General features: G+C 42.8%; 1 protein-coding gene across 1 annotated transcript in view; it reads left to right on the top strand.

Annotated features, from left to right (window-relative positions):
• Positions 1-22,507, top strand: part of Sorcs3 (sortilin related VPS10 domain containing receptor 3) — a 602,076-nt gene that overhangs the window by 252,231 nt on the left and 327,338 nt on the right. The window contains exon 3 of the mRNA XM_051199708.1: positions 14,570-14,669. Coding sequence (XP_051055665.1) covers positions 14,570-14,669 — 100 coding nt within the window. The remainder of the gene's footprint in view (positions 1-14,569; positions 14,670-22,507) is intronic.

Raw genomic sequence — 22,507 nt, 5'->3', positions numbered from 1 at the left:
CTTTATTCTCAGAGTTGGACTTTATTGTTCTGTCACAGGGACAACTGGAAACAGTGATCGCCATCCTGCCATTGCTTATTGGGTATCCAAGTGCCTGACCCTCTATTAAATGTAAGGGATGCCAAATAAGGAAATACAAAAAGCTTGCCCGCGAGAATAATACATCCTGAGTGTATATGGAAATGATAGAATGAGGTTTATCACAAGTTTTTACTTCCTCATTCTCTCAACTCTCATTTATGCTTGAGGGCTTCCATATCTGGACATTAAAACAATGCAAACGTCTACTGAAATCACAGATGTAACATTTTAAATTTTGAATAGTGATTAAAACAACCGTGTGTTAGTTGTTGTTTATGGGATTATGATTAGTTTGGTTTTTATTTTTAAAATCTAATTTATTTTACATCCCAGCCCAATATTTTTCTCCCTCCTCCTCCCATCCCCTCCTCCTGTCCCACTTTCCCCCATCCTTCCCTTCTCCATTTTAGTTCAGAAATGGGCAGGCGTCCCCATGGGTTCAACAAGGCATGGTATAACAGTTGCAGTAAGACTAAGCATCTCCCTCTGTATTAGGGCTGGGCAAGGCAATCCAGTATGGGACATAGGTTTCCAAGAGCCAGCCAAAGCATTTAGAGATGCCTCTGCTCCCCCTGTTAAGACTCCCACAAGTAGACCAAGCTACACAACTATCACATACATGTAGAGGGTTCAGGTCGGACCCATGAAGGCTCTCTGATAGTTGTTTTAGTCTCTGTGAGCCCCTATGAGCCCAGGTTAGTTGTTGTTTGTGTTTGGTGTGATATCCTTGACCCTCTGACTCCTAAAATTCTTCTTGCTTTTCTTCATCTTGGTCTAATGTTTGCCTATGTATCTCTGCATCTATTTCCATCATTTACCAAGTGAAGGCTCTCTAATGACAATCGGGGTAGTCACCAATCTCATCACAGGAGATGGCCAGTTCAGGCTAAATATCAATTATTGTTAGCAGTCTTAGCTGGACTCATCCTTGTTGATTCTTGTGAGTTTCCCTTGTACCAGGTTTCTTCCTGGCCCTGAGATGCCCTCCTCCCTTTTCCAACCATCTCATTCACCACTCTCCCCTCCATCCACCCCACAACCTGATCCCTCAAGTGCCCATTCCCACCAGACCCCAGTCCACCCAGGAGTTCTCTTCCATTTCCCCTTCCCAGGGAGACCCATGCATCCCCCTCTTGTTATCTGGTCTCTCTGGGGCTGTGGATTATAGCATCGTTATCCTTTACATCTAATATGTACTCACAAGTGAATACCTACCATGTTTGTCTTTCTGCATCTGGGTTACCTCACTCAGGATGATTTTTTTTTCTAGTTCCATTCATATGCCTTCAAATTACCTCATAACATTGTTTGTAACAGCTAAGTAATAGTTCCTGGTGTAAATGTACACATTCTCTTTACCTATTCTTTGGTTGAGGGGAATCAAGGTTGTTTTCAGGTTCTGGCTATTACAAATAAAGCTACTATGAACACAGTTGAGCAAATGTCCTGTGGTATGACTGAGCATCCTTTGGGTATATGCTCAAGAGTTGTATAGCTAAGCCCTCTTATGTACAAACTTTAAAAGAAATCAGGGAAACAACACCCTTCATAATAGCCACAAACAATATAAAATATCTTGGGGGTAACTCCAGCCTAGGAAGTGAAAGGTCAGGAAGTGAAAGTGAAGAACTTTGAGTTTTTGAAGATAGAAACTGGAGGAGATATCAGAAGATGGAAAGATCTCCCCCACTTAACGATCAGTAGGATTAACAGTAAAAATCATCATCTTACCAAAACCAATATTAGCAAAATGCAATCCCCATCAAAATTCCAGCACAGTTTTTTTTATAGACCTTGTTAAGAAACGATACTCAACTTCATAAGGAAAAATAAAAAACTCAGGATAGGTAAAAACAATCCTGTGCAATAAAAGATGTGCTGGTGGTTTTTTTTTTGTTTTAATTACCTCAAGATGATCTTAAACCTTATGTTTTAAGAATGTCATATGTGAGTTTGTCATTTATACCATTTTTGCCCTCCTTTTCCTCCTTCCACTTCCTCTTGCATTCATTTCTCAAGTTCATGGCCTCTTATTCTCTAGTTATTATTACAACATACACATGCACACATTTGCAAATACAACCTGAAGAGTTTATGGCTGCTCCTATGTTTATGATTTTGGGCTTGACTGCCTGAGATGCTATAACCTCTCAGGAGGTTTGTTCATGGAGAAGTCTTATTGTTCTTCTCAACAGCCACTACTTGCCTACAACTATTCAACTAGGGGTGGGGCCTTGTGATGGGTTCCCCAGGCACACTGGAATGTCACCTGGAATGGTGCTATTCTTCAGGTCTTGTTCATGCAAGTATACTGTTGAGGTTTCATGTGCACAGCTTTCTTGTCACATATAGATGATGGAGTACTCGACCTCTTGTGTAGACTGACTTACAATCCCGTCTTGTCTTGTGTAGACTGACTTACACCACCTTCCCTGAGCCTTTATGCAGGGATTTTATTGAAGATGTATCAGGTGGGGCTGGGTACCCCCAGAATAGAATCACTTGTTCTATACATTTTGTCCAGTTGTGCTTTCTGCTATGGTCTCTGCTGCAAAAAGGGGCTTCTTTGATGAGGCATATGAGTTATACTTGTCTGTGCATGTGTGTGTGTGTGTGTGTGTGTGTGTGTGTGTTATTCTCTAGTGTGACTATTCTCCATTTTCTTCATGTGTACATTTAGTGCTATGAACTTTCCTCTTAGCACTGCATTCAAAGTGTCCTACACGTTTTGGTATGTTGTGTCTTAATTCTCATTGAATTCTAAGAAGTCTTTAATTTCTCCATTTCTTCCTTGACCTAGAAATGGTGGAATTGCGCATTGTTCATTTTCCATGAGTTTGTAGGGTTTCTGCAATTTTTGTTGCTGTTGACTTCTAACTTTAAAGCATGGTGGTCTGATAAGATACAGGGGCCTATTCCTTTCTTTCTTTCTTCCTTCCTTTCTTCCTTCCTTCCTTTCTTTCTTCCTTCCTTCCTTCCTTCCTTCCTTCCTTCCTTCCTTTCTTTCTTTCTTCTTTCCTTCTTTCCTTCCTTCCTTCCTTCCTTTCTTTTTGTATCTGTTGAGGTTAGCTATGTTGATGAGTATGAGGTGAATTCAAGAGAAGGCTCCACGTGGTGCTGAGAAGAAGGTATATTCTTTTGTGCTTGAATGGAATGTTCTATAAATGTCTGTTAAACCCAATTGGGTCATAACTTCTGCTAGTTCCTTTGTTTCTTTGTTAAGTTTCTGTCTGGTGGTGGTCCTGTCTAGTCTTGAGAGTGGGGTGTTGAAATCTCCCCACTATAAGTGTGTGAAGTTTTGTGTGTGATTTGAGTTTTAGTAATATTTATTTTACTAATGTGTGTGCCTTTGTATTTGGGCCATAGATGTTCAAAATTGAGACTTTGTACTGATGTATTTCTCCTGTGATGAATAAGAAACGACCTTCTTCATCTCTTTTGATTAATTTCATTTGTAAATTCCAATTTGTTAGATATTAGTATTGCTATACCTGCTTGTTTCTTGGGTCCATTTGATTGGAAAATCTTTTCCCAACCCTTAACTCTGAAGTAACACCTGTCTTTGAAATTGAGTGTGTTTCTTGTATGCAGCAGAAGGATGGATTCTGTCTTCATATCCATTCTGTTATTCCATGTCTTTTTATAGGTGAGTTAAGACCATTAATATTGAGGGATGTTAATGACCATTGATTTTTAATTCTTGCTTGTTTTGGATTTGTTGTTGGTGGTGTTATTGTGTGTGGATTTCTCCCCATTTTTTTGCTGTTGGTTAAGTGGGGGTTCCTCCCCTGGGTCATCTGTAGGTAATTTCTTTGGAGATTAGCTCTCACCTTATTGCCATAGCTGGCTTGGAATTTATTTTATAGACAGGGTTGGTATCTTAGACCACCTTAGAGACACCGTGACGATGGAAACTCTTATAAAAGAAAACATTTAATTGGGGCTGGCTTACAGTTTCAGAGGTTTAGTACATTATTGTCATGGTAGAAGCTTGGTGGCATGCAGGAAGGCTGGGTAAGGAACTGAGAGTTCTACATATTAATCCACAGGCAGCAGAAGGAGACAACTACATGCCACACTTGGCATAGCTTGAGAATATGAGATCTCAGAGCCAGCCCCAGCAGTGACACACTTTCTCCCACAAAGCTTCACTTACTCCAAGAAAACCACATTCCTTAATAGTGTCATTCCCTATGACCAAGCATTCAAATTCATGAATCTATGGGGGGGGCATCCACCACATTCCATTCTGTGGAGCCTTAGGCTTGTAGCTATAACATAATGCAAAAATGCATTCAGTCCAACGTCAAAAATCTCCATAGTCTATAACGGTCTCAACATTGTTTAAAAGTCCAAAGTTCAAAGTTCCTTCTGAGATTCACACAATCTTTTAACTGTAATGTCCTGTAAAATCAAGATAACCAAAAAAAAAAAAAAAAAAAAAAAAAAAAATCACATACTTGCTACATTCATAGCAGGGGCTATACATTATTCCAAAATGTAGGTAAAGGAGCAAAGCAAGAAAATATCAGACCAAAAGGACCAAAAGTTAGCTGCACAAGCGCCAAACTGTGCATCTCCATGTCTGATGTCAAAGTGCTCTTCAGATCTTCAACTCCTTTTATCGTTGTTGAGTGCAACACACTTCTCTCTCTCCGGCTGTTTCTGCTCCCTGTTAGCAGCTTTCCTTGGCACTTAGCCCACAACTCTGGCATCTCCTAAATTTTAGGATCTCCAAGGCAATCCAGGTTTCCCTTTCACAGCTTCACACAATGACCTCTCTGGGATCAAAGCAGGGACAAGCTGTGCCACATACCTGGCCTTAATGGCATTCTTTAGTCATGGAGGGAGGTCCCATAACTGCTTTCTTCTGTCACTGACTCTAAATCCAGAACCTGGTGACTGAAGCTGCTGGATTCTTCTGCTTGCTGGGGCTGGAACATGGCTCTTTAATTCCATTGCATCTTTACCAGATTTCTGTTTTCAATGGTTACCTTCACTGCCTAAACTTGGCAGCTCTGGAACTTGCTCTGTAGACCAGGTTGGCCTTGAACTTAGAGATCCACTTCACTTGTCTCTATCTTCTGAGTGCTAGAAAAAAAAAAAGGCATATACCACCATGGTTGTACTTGAGATGTTACTTTATTCCTCATCACAAATTGGAAGCTTAGCTGGGAAGAGTCTTTTCTGGAGGACACCATTCCCTTTAATCTATTTCTTCATCTGTTCATCTCCTGGAACATAGAACTTGTTTCCATTCAACTTCCTGGTGCCCATTTTCTCCTCCATCTGTACATTTTATATTTTTTCCTTGCTCTGCTCTCTCCTTTTCATTATAAATCTTTATAAGAATGAACACTAATAACTACAAGGTCATTAGTGTCAATACTGGGCTGTTTTGAGAATTTTATCTACTGATGGAATTACTCTAAGCCTCTTCACTTTAGCATCAAGCAGACTCTTCAGCAAAGGGCAAAAGCAACCACACTCCTCACCAAACTATCACAAGAATGTTCTCTAGACAGAACACTCAAATTCTTCTCCTCCAAAACCTCTTGAGCCAGATCCCCACAGGTCAAATCACTTTTAGTACCACTGTCTTCCATGTTCCTAGTAATATGGCTCATTAAGCCCCCACTTAAAGAGTTCAACTGCTTTTCTAACCCAAAGCAAAGACCAAATTCCTCCAAACAAAAGAATGGTTAGGCTTCCCATCACAATACCCAGTCCAGCTCCTGTCTTAGGGGTTTATTGCTGAAAAGAGACACAATGACCATAGCAACGCTCATAAAGGAAATATTTAATCGATGCTGTCTTACAGTTTCAGGGGTTCAGTCCATTATCATCATGGCAAGAAGCATGGTGGCATGCAGGTAGACATGGTGCTGCAGAAGGAGCTGCGAATTCTACACCTTTTGTTTGTTTGTTTTTGGTTGTTATTGTTTTGTTTTGTTTAAGACAGGGTCTCTCTGTGTAATAGTGCTGGCTGCCCTAGAACTAATTGTGTAGAACAGGCTGGCCTTGTACTCACAGACATCCATCTGCTTCTGCCTCTACAGTGGTGGGATTAACATTGTGCTCTACATCTTGATCCCCAGGGAGCAAAAGGAGACAAGTGTGTGCTACGTTGGGTATAGCTGTAACATATGAAACCTCTACAGAGACACACTTCCTCCTTCAGGGCCATACTCACTCCAACAAGCCTATGCCTGCCACTTCTGCCACTGCCTGTGACCAAGCATTGAAACACATGAGTCTATGGGGGACATTCCTATTCAAACAACCACAGCTGGCCTCTAACACACAGAGATGCACTTACATTTACCTTTTGCATTTGGGGTTAAGTATATGTGACTAATATATATATGTGTATATTGTATATATGAGTATAATAAATATCATATGTATGTTATTTATTAAGTAAACATAAAATAATACAATTTCCCATGACCTTTTTAAGCATCCTTAGTGGTTGTACTATCTGGATTTGTGTATCAACTTGAAACAAGCTATAGAGTCATCAGAGAGGAAGGAGCCTCCGATGAGGAAGAGCTAAGACTTGCCAATAAGAGAAAAGATATGGTGTTTGTCTTTCTGGGCTATATCCCTAATTATATTATGTTCTAGCTCCACCCATTCACCTGTGGATTTCATGGTACACTTCTGTATAGTTGAATAGTCTCTCTCGCTCTCTCCTGTTTTCTGTTCCTCAGTTGGGGGACATTCAGATTGTTCACATTTTCTGGTGACTGGGATCGAGTGACAACGAACATGACTGAGGCAGTGTCTGTGCAGTAGAGTGCTGCATCCCTAGGCATATGCCCAAGAGTGAGGAGTGGAGCTCCTGGGTCATACGGTAGATGTGTACTTAGCTTTTTCAGGGTTCTAGTGGATCTCACACCGTACTAGTTTGTTATCCCATCAAGGGGATGAGGCTTCTTTCCCCTCACCCTAGCCAGGGTTTGTTGTCACTTGTTTTCTTAAGGTTCTCCATTCTCACCATGGTGAGATGAAACCTCAAAGTAGTTTTAACTTTCACTTTCCTAATTTGTAAGATACGAACACTTTCTGAAATGCTGCTTAACCACTTTTATTTCTTGTCTTGTGAACTCGCTGTTGAGGTCCATAGCCCATTGTTTTTAATTGGTTCACTCATTTTCTTAACGCTGTTTACTGAATTCTTTATATGCCCCGATATTAAATCTCTATCAGAGACATAGCTCTTTTCTACTCTGGGCTTTCTCTTCATTCGAATGTTTCCTTTGCTGTACATTGCTTTTTAGTGTTATAAGGTCATATTTGTCACTGTTTGGCCTCAACTCCTGGAAGAATAAAATCCTATAAAGAAAAGCCTTTCCTACACCTATGTCTTATAGAATACTGCCTATGGTGTCGCCTGTTGTTTTAGCATTTAAGGTTTCACACTGGGTCTCCCATCCATCTGGAGTTGATTTTGTGCAGAGTGAGTGATAGGCATCTAAATTCTTTCTTCTGCATGTGGATAAGCAGTTTTCCTATCTCCAATTGTTGAAGATGCTGCCTTTTCTCTTGTGTGTGTTGTCTGGCACCTCTGTTAAATATCAGATGACTGCAATTAAATGTACTCCTGTTTGGGTTCTTTGTTAGATGCTAGGCTATGTTTTCACTCCTCTCTGTGGGAACTGCACAGCCCTTTCCTTTTAGCTGAGATCTGGATAGCAGAGCCTCTGCAGGTGCTTCTGATCGAGTCCATTTGCCTTTGCTCTTTACCCTTTCTCTGTGCAGAGCCAAACTCTGCACTTAGAAAGATTAAAAAAGTTTCCATTTTTTAAATTCCCTTTTAAACAACATTTAATGATTTCTGGAAAGAACACAAGTACATGTGAATATTCAGCGCATAAGTAGGGAGCTCCTGATTCTTATTGCTACACGTGTAGAGAGAGGTGTGGGCTTGAAATATAGGAACTTATTAGTGTGCAATCAGGACTGGAATTTCAAGTCTGAAAATGTAACAGGAAAAGTAAAAGATCCAGAGACAGATATGTGGTTCAAGCTTCAAGTTGAAGATCAGAAAAGCAAAGCAGCCAAGCCAGGAGATCTTCCCTCTATCCAGCTGAAAGGGCAATCCTGTCTCCACAGATCTTCAGGTGCAAAGGCTCTGAATTCTCATCTCCTCCTCCTTAGTTTCCTTTCTCTGCCCAGGCATGTCCTCCTGTCTCTATTTCCCTAACACTGGGATTAAAGGCCTGTGGTCCCAAGTGCTGAGATCATTTTTATGTGAGCCATTTCCTTTAGGACTGGACCACTTTCATGTAGTTAACGTGGCCTTGAACTAACAGAGATCCGTCTATCCCTTTATCCTGAGTGTTTGGATTAAAAGTGTGAAACACCACCATGCTCTATAGCTAACTAGTATGGCTGCTTTGCTGTTTTGATTTTCAGTGGCTTTAGTAAATCATGGATAATATATCGCCGCAAGAAAAGGGAAGATCTGAATGATAACTCTCACGAGAGGGAAAAGTGTTTGCAGTTTACCAAGGTACTGAACACCGTGTAGGGCAAGTATTTGATCACACGTGGTAGCCAGGTGTGAAAGGACAACCAAGGACAGTCACCTTGGCAGAAGTCTTAGGAAGATAAAGAGGGATTACTAGAGCTAACTTTCCACTCAACCTAACAAAATGGGTGAGCTCCAGGCTCAGTTAGTGACCATGTCTTTAAAAACCTGGTGGCTGAGTAATAGAAGATGCTCAGCATTGACTTCTGACCAAAACACATGGATGCATATCTGCTTACATATTCCCACATGTACACACCCACACAAACACGTAACACAGCCACAGATAGTCACACATACAAATGCAATGACACTCAAAGTTATGTGTTGTTTATAAATATAATAAGTTAGTATTTTAGTAGTTGCCATATGATTATGGCCTCATTGCACATTTCTTTGTGTTGGAAGCCATTAATGAAAATGTATAGAATGAATGAGAGACATCGGGTGTTGCTGGGTTTTCTTGTCCCACAAGTCCCGCTGCTTCAGCCCCAAATAAACATATGGAGGCTATAATAATTATTAAACTGTTCTTATTGGCGAGTACTGTCTTAATTATTAATCCATTTCTATAAATCTATGTATGTCTGTGTGGTCTTGGCTTACTGGAGAATGCCCAGAGCTGTTTCTCCTTTGGCGGCTACATGGCATCCTCTGCCTACCTTTCCTAAAATTCTCCTCATCTCCTATTCCCACCTATCTTCCTGCCTCTATTTGTCAAACAGTGTCTTATTCATCAACCAATAAGAAAAACATGTTTACAGAAGAACAACTCCCATCAAATGGGGATATACTCCCCCCATACAACCCCCTATAGTGTGAAGCACAGCTGGACTCACCTGAGCTTAGCACAGTAGCAAAAGCCCTGGGTTTGTGCCCATCTCGCACGCACGCCACCTTCTGGGTTAGCTATTCATCATGTTGACTGGCACACTGCCATGGATAGGCAGCCACTCTATGTACACTTGACCTGGATTTAGTGTTTGGAACACTTGAGTTTTGTGATGCCTGTATCTGGATTTGAGAACCTGACTTTAGAGGGCTAAGATGACACTGTTTCTAAATGACATGCCGTCTCCCACTGGCAGATGTCTGGAGCTCCAAGATAAAGGATGGTTTGCTTTCTTGTCAGAGCAAGTTCTGCAGGCACAGCTGCCCTGGCAACAAGGCTGAGTCTTCTCTGCCATCTGCACTCTCCCCAGGCCAAGTGGGACTACAGAACACCATGGTCAAGGCGATATGCCTCAGCCATGCTGGAAAGGACAGAGTCAAGGGCACCTTTGATCCCACATGCTTGTGGCTCCGTGAGGTACCCTCCATGAGGGGTACCCCCGTCTGTCAGCTCGAATGAGCAGAAACTGCCAGAGGCCTAGAGGAAGCTGAGTTGTAGAGAGCATCCTTTGTTGCGAAGTCCCTTCTCTCAGTGGCCAGTTCTGGAAAAGAGCAAGTCACTGTGAATGTGTTTGCGGCATGTGGAAGGAGAGACTGCGTGGTGCTGCTCATGTGGCCTTTGATGGGGGCTATTTGGATTCTGGAAGGGAGTTTGTTGTGGCATCAGTCATTCAGGGAGCCCTGAGATTTTAGCTCTTACAAGATGCTTATTATAGATAGGATAAGTGAAAGTCTCTGGTTGGAAAACAGCACAGAACTAGGTTGTTTTGATAATAAAATGTAAGGTCCAGAAGGAGGTGTACAATGGTCTGAGTTAAATGTTTCATGCTCATAACAGAGGGGGGCATGGGAAAATATTCTCTCTTTATCCCTTTGTGGGCAGCTCCGTTGAGATGTGTTTTAATAAGGCCTTGTCCTTGAGCATGTTCTCAAGAGCCCAACTTGAGCAAGAATCCCAGCCGGTTAGTTACAGGAATTCCTCTGTGGACTCTGCCCTCCCTGGGTTATAGCTGATCCCCTTGGCCAGCATTCTGCAGGAATCTGATTAAGTCTGTTTAGCAAGGAACTGCCCTGCCCTCCCTGTAATTTCCATCCACTGATCCTCACTCTGCTTCTTGGCTACCAATCCCAATTTTCCTTGTTGCTTTTGGAATCTAGCCAAATCTCTCTTCCCTGCCGCTAAGCTTCATCGCGGTTGGCGGCATGCTCATTGCACAGTCCCCAGTAAAACTGACCTCATCATTTTAACAACTTTCAGATGAAGGTGTTCTCGTTTGTTTGTTTGTTGTTTTGTTTTTGTCCCACAGGTTTAGAGAAGTGTCTCTTCCAGGGCAATGCATTCGTTTGTCCGCATTTGAGATTCAGCTCTCAAGTGTGGGTTGCCAGCCTCCCTAACCAGTGCTCTCTTCCTACACAGTGCTGATCTTACGCTGAAAGGAGTGTAGATCAAGTCAGTTTTTTTAAAAGTTTGATTCTAATAAATGCATGCATGTTATAGCCTTTGGATGTTGTAATTTGTCGTCTACACTACTTTGGAGAGCAGTGTTTCTTAGGGTGATAGGCTGATGTGATGTTTAACCTTGATTCTAATATGAGTGAATTACTGGCCCTTCCCTAGTACCAAGTGCTGCTGGGTGTCAGCCATCTGTGACAGTCATGCCAGCATCCAGAGCATCAGGTATGATTTCTACCAGGATGGCTTTGTTTTGAGTTACTGTTAAACCTTAGCAGATGGTTAAAAATTTGTGAGTAGGTTTAGACAAGTTCACTCACAAGTGAATACAAAGCAAACCAATTTGTTTAGCATTTTTATCATACCAGGCATGATGTGGGGCATCACAGCTGTTATATGAAGTGCTGCTTGCCCTCAGGGAGGTCAAGTCAAAGAAGTAGTCATGTAATAAAGTAAATGAAAGACGGGTCAGGCACAAAAATAGGAAGAAATACGTACAAAAGTGAAAGAAAAACCACGAAGGGATTGTGATCAATTTCCCTGTAGGAAAGTTATTATTAGAGTTAGGTTTGAAGGTTGGTGACAAAGTTATTATGAGGAAGTAGAGATGGCTGGCTCAGGGAGGGTAGTAAAATGTGGGACACGATAGGAGAGTTCAGTGAAGCCAGGAATAAAGCTGTGAGGAGGGAATGACTGATGATGGGCTCTGTAAGGATGGGGAAACCAAGTGTCTGGAAAAATGAAGCTGATCTGTGTGCATGCTGCGGGTCCTTTCCAGTGAAGGTGCACAGAGTTCAGTGGGTGGAGGGTGATCTACTAACAGCATGGAGACTAGGTGTCAGGGAGAGCATGAAAGCATCCTCCCAGCGGAAGACTGTCAGAATGCACGTATGACCCATACACTGACATGCAGAGGGATGGGATACTTGCTACAAAATTTATTTGGGAGAAGAATCATGAGGACTTGGAGATAGAGTTGCTGTTGAGAGATACAGGCAGAGATCAAGAGTGGGAGTGACTGCACATCTGTCTGGGAGTGACTGACTGCACATCTGCCTGGGGGTGACTGACTGTACATCTGCCTGGGGGTGACTGGCTGCACATCTGTCTGGGGGTGACTGGCTGCACATCTTCCTGGGAGTGACTGGCTGCACATCTGCCTGGGACTGACTGGATGCACATCTCCCTGGGAGTACCTGCACATCTATCTGGGTGTGACTGACTGCACATCTGCCTGGGAGTGCCTGGCTGCACATCAGCCTGGGACTGACTGCACACCTGCCTAGGAATGCCTGCGAATGTGGCTGGCCTGAGGTCAAGCATAGGAAGCCGGCTTCTTGTGGGGCTGATTGTTAATGTTACTATAACTGATACACATGTGGAGATGGTGGCCTAGGGAGAGACTTCAAATACCTATGAGTTTCTTTAATGAGCAGATGAAGTATACGTAATGGGTAAGACCTGTGGTAGGAAGGAGGAATGAACAAAGCCTCCTAATTGTGTCTTATTATTTCTCACCCCTGGATTCTATTGGTCTTCCTCTGTTCTATTATTTTTATATCCTCACAATTACTTCATGAGGTTGAAGTATCTCCATTTTTCAGATAAGAAACTTTAAGCTCCTGAGGGTTATATGGCTTGTCCAAAGCATTGAATAAGAGAGCTACGGGGATGGAAGAGAAGCAGATTTCCTACCCTTTCACAGGCTTTGGGACCCTACTCGGCATACTGTGTCACCTTGCCCCACTTTAATACATGGGAAGGTGCTTAGTGTTAATGAAACTTGATGTGCCATGTTTTGTTGATTCTCATGGAAGACCTGCTCTTAAACAGAAATGGAGGAGTAGATTGGGGAGCAGAAACAGGAGGGTGGGTGAGGGGAAGGTACCTGGACTGAGGAGGGAGGGGAAACTATGTCTGGAATGTTAAATAAATAAATTAGTAAATTATTACAAGAATCAGATTCCCCTGTCTCCAGAGTTTATGGCATCCTCTGAAGTACTTTGACCCTGAGGAGCTTTCCTGTGGTTTAGATGTCAGAACACACACGCAATAACCTTAACACCCTCGAAGAGTTAGAGAAAAGATGTGCAGAGTGTGCTTTCGTGAAGGATATGGAAATGCATTCTAGGCCAGAGGGATTTAGAATGGTTTGGGGAAGCAGGGTAGGGAAACCTTATGCCATACATGAGTCTCAACCTTCGTAATGCTGTGACCCTTTAATACAGTTCCTCATGTTTTGGTGACCTCGAACCATAAAGTTACTTCATGGCTAGTTCATAACTGTAATTTAGCTGCTATTATGAATCCTAGTGTAAATATCTGCGCTTTCTTATGGTCTTAGGCACTCCTGTGAAAGGGTCATTAGACACCCCCCTCAAAGGTGTCATGACCCTCAGGTTGAGAACCTCTGTGTTATGGCACCAACCCTTAAAGGTCATCATTTAGGCTTCTCAGGCCAAGGCAGAAACAGATTAGAGTTTGAGAGTGGATAAAGGACTGAGGAGAAATCAAGGACAGGTGGCTGCTCTGCTGTCAGGATGCCAAAGTCAAGAGGAGTCATATTGACACACGTTGGAAACTGAGATTAAGAGGCTCAACACCTCACACTCACAAGGTCAACTGATGACACAGTGAATGCTTTGTCCTCTGGGCCCTTCAAAAGCTTAAGCGTCCCAAGACTAACCAAAGAGGTGCTGAAACATTGGAGGGGAAGCCTGGTCAGACTGATCATCTCCAAAGGAAGGGAGATGTGTAGAGGGCTGCAGCAGTGATTGGAGTGTGGCCCGCAGCCTGTCCTCATGAATCCTTTTGTTTGGCACTTTCTTTCCCTTTTCTGGCGAGCAAGAGGAAGAGCCAGCATAGAAGATTAGATAATGGGTTGATCTACTTTATCCTCCCAGCCTTTCTTTGATTTTTACAACCTGGTCATTCTGCTAGAAATTTGGCAGTAGCATTGTAGTCAGAATGAGGAGCCACCCTGGCCAGTCCAGTGACGTTGGTTTGTGACCTGTGATGTACCCATGTAAGTTGTCAAAGTCTCTTCCTGGTGTTGCCTCCTCTGATCACCTGGCCCGGCATGCTCTTCCTGTTCCTGACAACTCCTTTGCTTTAGGTTCAGTGGAGAGGGGTGTGAAGTTGGCTGTAGTGTGATGTCTGCAGGAGACCCCACTCACCCCCTCTGGTGGAAATGGTGGGAACCCCCTAGCATCTCCCTTTGTGGTTCACACTCACATGGAACTGAGGGTTGGATGGTGAGAAGTGTGTTCTGCCCATCCCCTCATTCAGACCCACTGAGGAAGCTGTGTGGGTGGCAGGCAGACAGTCTCCAGCAGCTCCTTTCACCACACAGCTTCACAGAGGGCAAGAAAGTAGGTCTCTGAGAAAGGCTGGGAGCAAAGGAGAGCAAGCTCGGGAGGAAGACGATGCATTAGTCTAATTGCTCTTCTAAAACTAATGGGCCTTTTTATCTCTGTAGAACACTTCCATGTGATTTGGGAACAAAGATGCAGGTTTGGGAGGAGGGATCCTGGCTCCCTTTTAAGTGTAATCCCTCTTTTGATAAAGTAATCTCTCCTTTCTTGTTTTGTCCCCCTGTCTTTCTGTAGGTCGACGGACTATGGCACCACCTATGAAAAACTAAATGACAAAGTGGGTTTGAAGACCGTCCTCAGTTACCTTTATGTCAACCCCACCAACAAAAGGAAGGTAAGAGGAGTGGTCAGGAGTTCCTGTGTTCTCCCTCTGGGCAGCAGAGTGGCTTTGGCCATGAGCTGAGAACAGATCCATCATACCACTTGTGGAGGGTCTACTTTATGGGCTGGGAGTGCAGTAAGAAGGCTGTGATTTTAACAAGCGTCTTGATGGCAATAGCAATAATACAAATGTTGGGAACAGCAACCCCTGTGAGATTATGTAGCTGTGCACGGGATTCCCCTGTGCCTGCACAATTCTTAGCCCTTTCCATGTCTTACTTTGGCTTACAGTGAACCTGTTGGGTAGAAACTATCATTGTCCCATTATAGAGGAAAGGAGGCAAGCCCAGAGAGATTATCTAACACCCTCACCTGAACCAGTTCCAGCTGAACTCCAGAGCTCACCCCTCCTCAAGTTTGCTTCTTGTCAGCTTGATTGTCTTTCTGTCTGCCTATCTATGTTTCTGTCTGTCTGTCTGTCTGTCTGTCTGTCTGTCTGTCTGTCTGTCTGTCTGCCTGCCTGCCTGCCTGCCTGCCTGCCTGCCTGCCTGCCTGCCTGCCTGCCTCTCTATCTATCTATCTATCTATCTATCTATCTATCTATCTATCTATCTATCTATCATCTATATAATCATCTCTCTCTATCCATCTATCTATTTGTCTATCATCTACCTATCTATCCTCTATCTATCTATTGGACAACAGTTTCTACACAGGGGATCTCTTCCACCAAAGGGAAAAGGAATGGTTCCTGGATTCTTCTACTTGAGCTCCAGGTGCTTCTGAGGTAGAGTTGGCTCTTCCAACTCCCCAATTCTCTATTTTCCTCTTGACTGGCAGCTGGGATAGATTCATAGGAGGTCAGGATTTCACCATGGAGACATGGGGAAGCTGCGGTCTTAACTCCATGAAACAGTTGATAGCTCTAGGAGCCAAATCCTGTACAGCGTGTTGGCTTTAGAGAGATGTGATCTATACCCAGCTGGAAAGCTCTGCTGGTAAGAACTTAGGTGGATCAGAACCAAAATGATCATAAGGTTATTTCAGTATCTCTAAAACTCTAATACGTCTTCTCTTGGTGTGCAATTTTCATTCTCCAGTGGCTTTGCAAAGCCCTCTTTTTCCCCGGGTCTAGAAGCATGCCTTTGCCATAGAATGTTCACACATTGTGAGGGGGTTGTAAGCACCCCAGATTCCATGAACCTGAGACCCAAGATGTCAACAGGCTATTGAATAAGAACTATTCATATAGAATAATTTATAGATTGGAAAACCAAAGCCCTTTGGTGCCCATGTACCCAAGTGCATTATTTGCTTTCCTCATCACTGAGAAACTACAAAAGCACAAGGTAAGCTAGCTAAAGGCTCCAACATTGTGGGGCCCTCATGACTGGAAGGATTCCATTCAACACAGATCTCTGGCCTTCTCTGCCCCACAACCTAGGTGGAGGTTTATTCATTTTGCAAGGACTTTGTGACTGGTATATGAAAGGTCACACCTGCTCATATGTGTTTTGTTTCTCTACTGTCACATGTGCTCCCAAGAGGGAGACTGTCACACACTTGTCACTTTTTATCTTTATCACGTTTTCTCTACTCCTCCATAGCATAGCTTAGACATTCTTAGAAGTAAGGGAGTGAAGGGCAGGTCCAGTTGGATGCTTCAGTTTGAGAGGAACATAGATTTGAAGATTGAAGGTCAGAGACATGGAGAGGCCACCTCCACTTGTCCTTCCCAGAGATGACATCCAGGTCGTGGAGAACTGTGTGGAAAACTGTCTCATGTTTTATGTCAGAAAGCGGTTGTTAGTCCTATTTCAGGGACTAAGGAACATTAGTCAAGTATGTTAATCGTCTCCTTGGAGGCACTGCTGGGAAAGAGTTAAAGCGTGAATGCATGTTCTCTCATTCTGGTCAGGAAAAGACCAGCATCATGAGTTTGTTTGTTTTTGAAATGAGCAATAGAAATTAATGTTCATTGGGATCTTTTGGGATTCTTGAGACTTTTATCATTCACCCAAGGAAAGATGAGATTGGGTTAGGTTTTGTTGTTGTTATTTGACTTTGATTATATTTGGAGCCCCTGGTTGTCAGTGCCACAAATACACTGCACATGGGGCAGAGTATTCACTGGAAGGGGAATCTCATCTTTATTCAGCGAGGCAAAAGCACAAGTCGGCATCAGGAAATATGTTCATTTGCTTCTGCATTCATCTTGAACTCAGTACCTCCCTGTTATTATGACTGTGGGATGCTATTTTTTAATTTTTTTCAACTTTTCAGATTTCTTTTAAAATACATCTCCAAACTTAAACCTGTCATTCCCTATATTCTCTTCCCAGCTTTCTTTAAGCATGATTCTTTGAATTGTCTCAGGTCCCAGATTATCTTCATCTCTCCATGCTCATGGGCAGTGGGCTCCAGCAGGTTTTTCAGTTACTCTTATGGAAGCACTCGCTTTTCATCTAACGAGTTATTTATTTAACAGATGGTCACTGCCTTCCTTGCAGGCTTTGAATCCATCAGATAAGATCTGTTGCCCCTGGCAAAACTTCAAATTGTGCTTTTATTTATATAGTTTCTCATAAATTAACCATTGCCTTTTAATTTTGTCAGTGCATTTTCTTTTTTCTTTGAGAAAAAGAAATTCTCCAATTTGAGATAGTTCATGAGCCATTGGGTTAAAGACAGAAGTGTGTGTGTGTGTGTGTGGGGGGGGGTTCCTTCTCAGTACCACTCTCGGGCAGTGATGACTGAGCTCCTACAGTGTTGACCTCTGGGGAAGCTTTATCTCCAGTGTTCTCTGATCCTTGCAGCCTAGAAAACAGGTTAGATAGCAAAGTAGACTCCATTCAGTGTCCCAGGGTTTCACTACCAGGAATAATGGGTCTGTAATAAACTTCCTAATGGGAACTTCCTAATGGGCTAAGGTTTATAGAAGCCACATTTGAGGCCTATAGTGTAGACTTTCTCACAGGCCATGAATAGGATGCTATCTTTTCACATAGCAGGTGTCCTGATTCTAAATGAGAAAAGTGATGAGGTGCCTAGAACATCTTCCATTCTCCTAGGCCAATGATAGGGAGGCATTAGAATTATTTTAATGACCTTCACCTACCTCTACTACAATTGATGTGAGTTCTGTCTTTCTGGCCACTGACTAGAATTAGTTCGTCACTTGGGTTTGAGTTTGACTAGGTTCTGGTATTTCAGTAGTGCAAGATGTCTCTGAGCCTGACACTTGGAATATGAAGAACAATGTATTAGATGTGGAAATAGAAATGAGGAAGGCTTACCCCACTGATGTAGGGGCTCTGTCATGGTGGGCCTGGTGAGTGCCAGCCTGCAGCTTCTTCCCTTTACAGGAAATAAACATCCCTGGGTCATTAGAATTCATTATTGTCACTTGAGTCTTGTCCTCAGGCCCACTCAGTATAGTAAGTGCCAGGGTCAAGTCTGTTTACCAGACCTGTGTTTTGTACAGTCTGGCTGATGGCTCTCTGTTTCCCAGCCAGAGATGCTTCATTCCCATCCAAGGATCTTTCAGGGAAGGAATCTTTGAATGGGCAGGGTCTTGTGGGCATGTTGTGGTCTAATTGCTCTGGCTCAAAAGCTGCTGCCACCTGCAGCTTTAGGGACAGTGCTGGAAATGGAAATGATACTACCCAGCCAAGGATGTGGCTGAATCACTGCAGTGCTGCAGTGTGTGTGTGTGTGTGTGTGTGTGTGTGTGTGTGTGTGGTGTCTTTCTGTCTGTAGTGGATTTGTCATCACAATAAAACCTGATTTTATTTTATGGCACTTCTAGCAATTTCCCTGCAGTGGCTCAGTTTTGCACTATAATATCTGAGGCCACTCTTGAGTCTGAAAAGTATATCTCTTTTGTACAGATGAGGAAACTAAGGCTCAAGAAGGTGCCCACTTATTTTTGTTTAAAAAATAATAAAGACAGTAACAGGTGTCTGTATTTCAATCCTGTTCTGAACCTGAAGACTGGCTGACATTGCCATAGGTATAGAGCACAAGAGAATTGCAGTTGTCTTGATATCATCAATAACCTGAGCTTACCTGAGGCTTCTGCTCATTAGTATTGGAGGATTAGCAGTGTCTGAGAGGTGGAAGGGTGTGTCAGCTACTCCCCTCTTAATTGATTTACCAGTAAGAAGGATAACCACTTCCCAGGTTGCTTTGCAGAATTTCAGTGCGAATTACCAGTCAGATTTTTCCTACAAGCATACTTTTCGCTGTCAGGTTGCTGAAGAGGAATTGTATGCATGACCAACAGGCCACATAGGCCCATGCCACTCTCCAGATAAACTCAAGGAACCCCTACACAAAAGAGAAATGAAGTTTAGAACTCTCAGATTCATACTTTGCTTGACCTGCCCCTCTTGGATAGTGTTGGGGGAATGAGGAGACTAAGCAGTAGGGTGTCACACCTGCAGCTCATGTTAATGTCTCTTGGGCTGCAGTAGTATAGAAAACTGGATGTGTCTAAGCTGTTTGTCCTTGTGAAGCAATGCTTGTTTCTACTTCCAAGGAAAGCATCTGGGGAGTGGGGGAAGAGTTATGATTTAAGAAATGTGTAGTTATTCCTGGGTAAACAAGATGCACACATGTTCACTGTACACACACAGACCTAGAGATGCAAATTCCAGTGCAAGCAAAAGTCAGGGGCACACTGGTTACATAGAGGTGTTTGATTCTACAGTGTTCTAGATGACTGTCTTCATGGGACAATGGATGCCAAGAGTAGCCAGAGATGGTCAACACATTGTTTTAAAAAAGTCAGATTTTCATGAGAGATTCACATGAAATTTTTTCAGGGATAATTTTAGTAGATGATTCAGAGCTCAAGATTTAAGGTGGCAGAATGTACTGAAATTTTGCTTTGATCTCTTCTTATCCACTTATATTATTATTCAAGATGTTGAGAAAGGCCACATGTAAAAAGTTGATATTGGCAAAGTGGCCTTTGGGAGAGAAGATAACACTTAGACTGCCATGCGAGAATGGAGTTACCAACACCAGAACTCCACACCAGAAAGCACACTGCCTAGCCACGCTTCTAGTGGGGATCTATGTTACAGTTTCCTGCCAGTCTGGTCCTAGAGCCGCATCAGTCCCAAAATAACACAGAGACTCCATTAGTTATGAAACTGTTGGCCTGTTACTAGCGTTTCTTATTGTCTAGGTCTGTCTTGATTATTAACTAATTTCTATCAATCTAAGTGTTTCCATGTGGTCTTGGCTTACTGGGAATGCTGGGCCTGCATCTCCTTTGCCTGCTACATCCTTTGCAGAGAAGAGAAAGATTTCTTGTTTGTTTCTGCTTATATTCTGATTCTGTCTAGCTATGTCTGCTTATCTGTACAGACCTCTATGGTTAACTAGTGGCAGTATTTGCCAAGCTACATCACTTCTTGCCTGACCAATCAGTGTTTTATTCATCAACCAGTAAGACAAACATATATACGGAAGAACATTCCCCATCAGATCAAAGTTGACTCCACTCTTTCACGACCTCCAGAACTTCTTGGACTGGACATAGCTAGAAGCCTAGCTGTTTCTAAAGCCCTAGCAGTGCCTTATTCACTAGACAAACTGCTCCCATGTTTTTCCCATGTCTTCCCTGTGTATGAAAACCCAACCTGCTGACTGAGTGGAACTGATCTCTATGCTGATGGAGAGAAATGGTTCCCCTCCTTTTCATTCACAACCACCTTGGTTTTCTTGCCTCATAAATTAACTTACCTCATAAGTTACTAGAGGGTTAGAACAACATGTCAGGAGAGGTGTTTGAGGGAAAATTTGTCAAGGGAGGAGTGGAGAAATAAAGGGGTGTGAGTTTGCTTACTGAGTGGAAGTCCAACCCTTTCCTTCTTGGTGTGTCCAGAAAGAGAATGAAAAAGCACTACTCTCTCCCTTGCTCCCCAAGGAGAAATAACTAGAACTCATCATGGGCTCAGATACCAGAAGGAGGGCGACCACTGGAAGGAGAGATGTTTTTAAGCTCCTGTCTTCCTTTGCAAGTGTGACCCAGTCATGCAGGGGCGTTAAAGCATCTTTTGATTCATCTAATCACTTAAAAGAAATGGAACCTAGAGCAATTCTTGGAAATTCACTTTTTAGTCACAACGTCCCTCTCTCAGCAAATACGTGAATGTGTTCCCTGTATAAATTACTGCTCTTGCTGTAGCCAAGAGTTTATTTAAAAGCTCATTAAAATGATTGCTATTTTTTTTCTTTTGCATTTTATTTGAAAATGGGAAGAATATAAACCCATAGCCTGGCTTTTCTCCAACCTTTAAGGTTTCTTAACAAACATATCATCTCTTTAAAAAAAATATATATATATATAGATATACATATACATACATACATACATACACACACACACACACACACACACACACACATATATATATATATATATATATATATATAATTTCAGTGAGATTATCCCACCATTTAGGAAGAATAATATAAATTATCTGCTTACAATATTTTTGAGGGGTTTATGTTTGTCCACCATAGCTTTTTAACTTTGATTTTTATTGGTTTGAAGTTTTCATGTGTGTATTGAGGACTTTAACAATGTATTATGTAGATGTCAGGATTCAAATCTAAGGAAAGAGTTTTCTTCTGTATAGTCCTGGTTAGAGTGCAGCAAGGATGGGAAAGGAAGCTTGTGTTTCTGGATTGCACACGAGAGACCAGTCCTGTTTCCCTGCCTGGGTCATCTGAGCATCACTGATGCTCAACCTAACCATGAGAGGAGATTTCCATTCAGGCTGCTTTTCAGCCAAGGGCACAGGGCAAGTTGGAACTAAGCAGGAAGATGAAGGACAAACCCAGAGGAGAGGGCCTTGAGAGAGGGAGGAAGTAATGAGGCTGGCATCCGGGATGGCATGTGGGATCCAGGCTTTTAAAAAGAAGCTAGTGTCTGTCAGTCTGAAAAATTAAACACGGAGGCCTGAGAGATGGCCGAGTGTTCAGAGCACACACTGCTCTTCTACAGGACCAGAGCTACATTCCTTGCACCCACATCTGGCAGCTTGCAACCTCCTATAACCCCAATTCCAGAAGTCCCAGTGCTCCCTTTTAGCACCTGTGGGTGCTTGTACACATGTGGCATATATCTAGACAGACACAGAACTCCCTCCACACTACATTAAAAAAAAAAAAAAAGAATAATATACTGCATTCACCTAGAAGGGAAATGTCAGCCTGTGATATAATCAGTGGCTGTGGAAGATAGAGGCAAAAACTAAGCAGACCTTGGGAAGAAGTTTGGAATTTAGAGGAAGCGAAAGAAAGGACAATTATTAACTACGGAAGTGAAGGCAGGTGTGTTGGGTTTCAGAGCTGCAAGTTGAGAAAGATGGATAGGAACAGATATTCCGGCCCCCTCCTACCTCAGAGGTGGAGCTAGTACTCAGTGCTAAAGGATATAGGGACCATAGTGGCTTTGGGAAGAAGCTCCACACCATGAGACCTGTTTAAGGGAGGCTGGTACCATGACTCTTGGACTAGTGAGGGATCTGAGTGACTCCACCTAGTCTACCGTGTTTTCTGTGCTTCCCGGCCCTCAGCAGGTCTCCAAGTTGTATTTTTGAGCATCACAAGCCTGAAAGGTATTAGCAGGCTTCTCAGGAGCAGGATGCTATGTTCTTCCTTGAGTTCTGCTATCCAGTAATATGGAAAATGCATCCCACTGCCCCTGAGCGACAGATAGTGATGAAAGCAACCTCTACTACCACAAGGAAAAGAAATGATTTTTATTTTATTTCTCCCTGGGTGAGCTCAACCAAGCAAAGTGATTGCTGCTGGCACGCATGGTCCCCTCGC

This window comes from Phodopus roborovskii, unplaced genomic scaffold, assembly GCF_943737965.1.
Source record: "Phodopus roborovskii unplaced genomic scaffold, PHOROB, whole genome shotgun sequence".
In the NCBI taxonomy this organism is placed as follows: Eukaryota; Metazoa; Chordata; class Mammalia; order Rodentia; family Cricetidae; genus Phodopus; species Phodopus roborovskii.
This window is presented reverse-complemented; position numbering and strand designations above follow the sequence as displayed.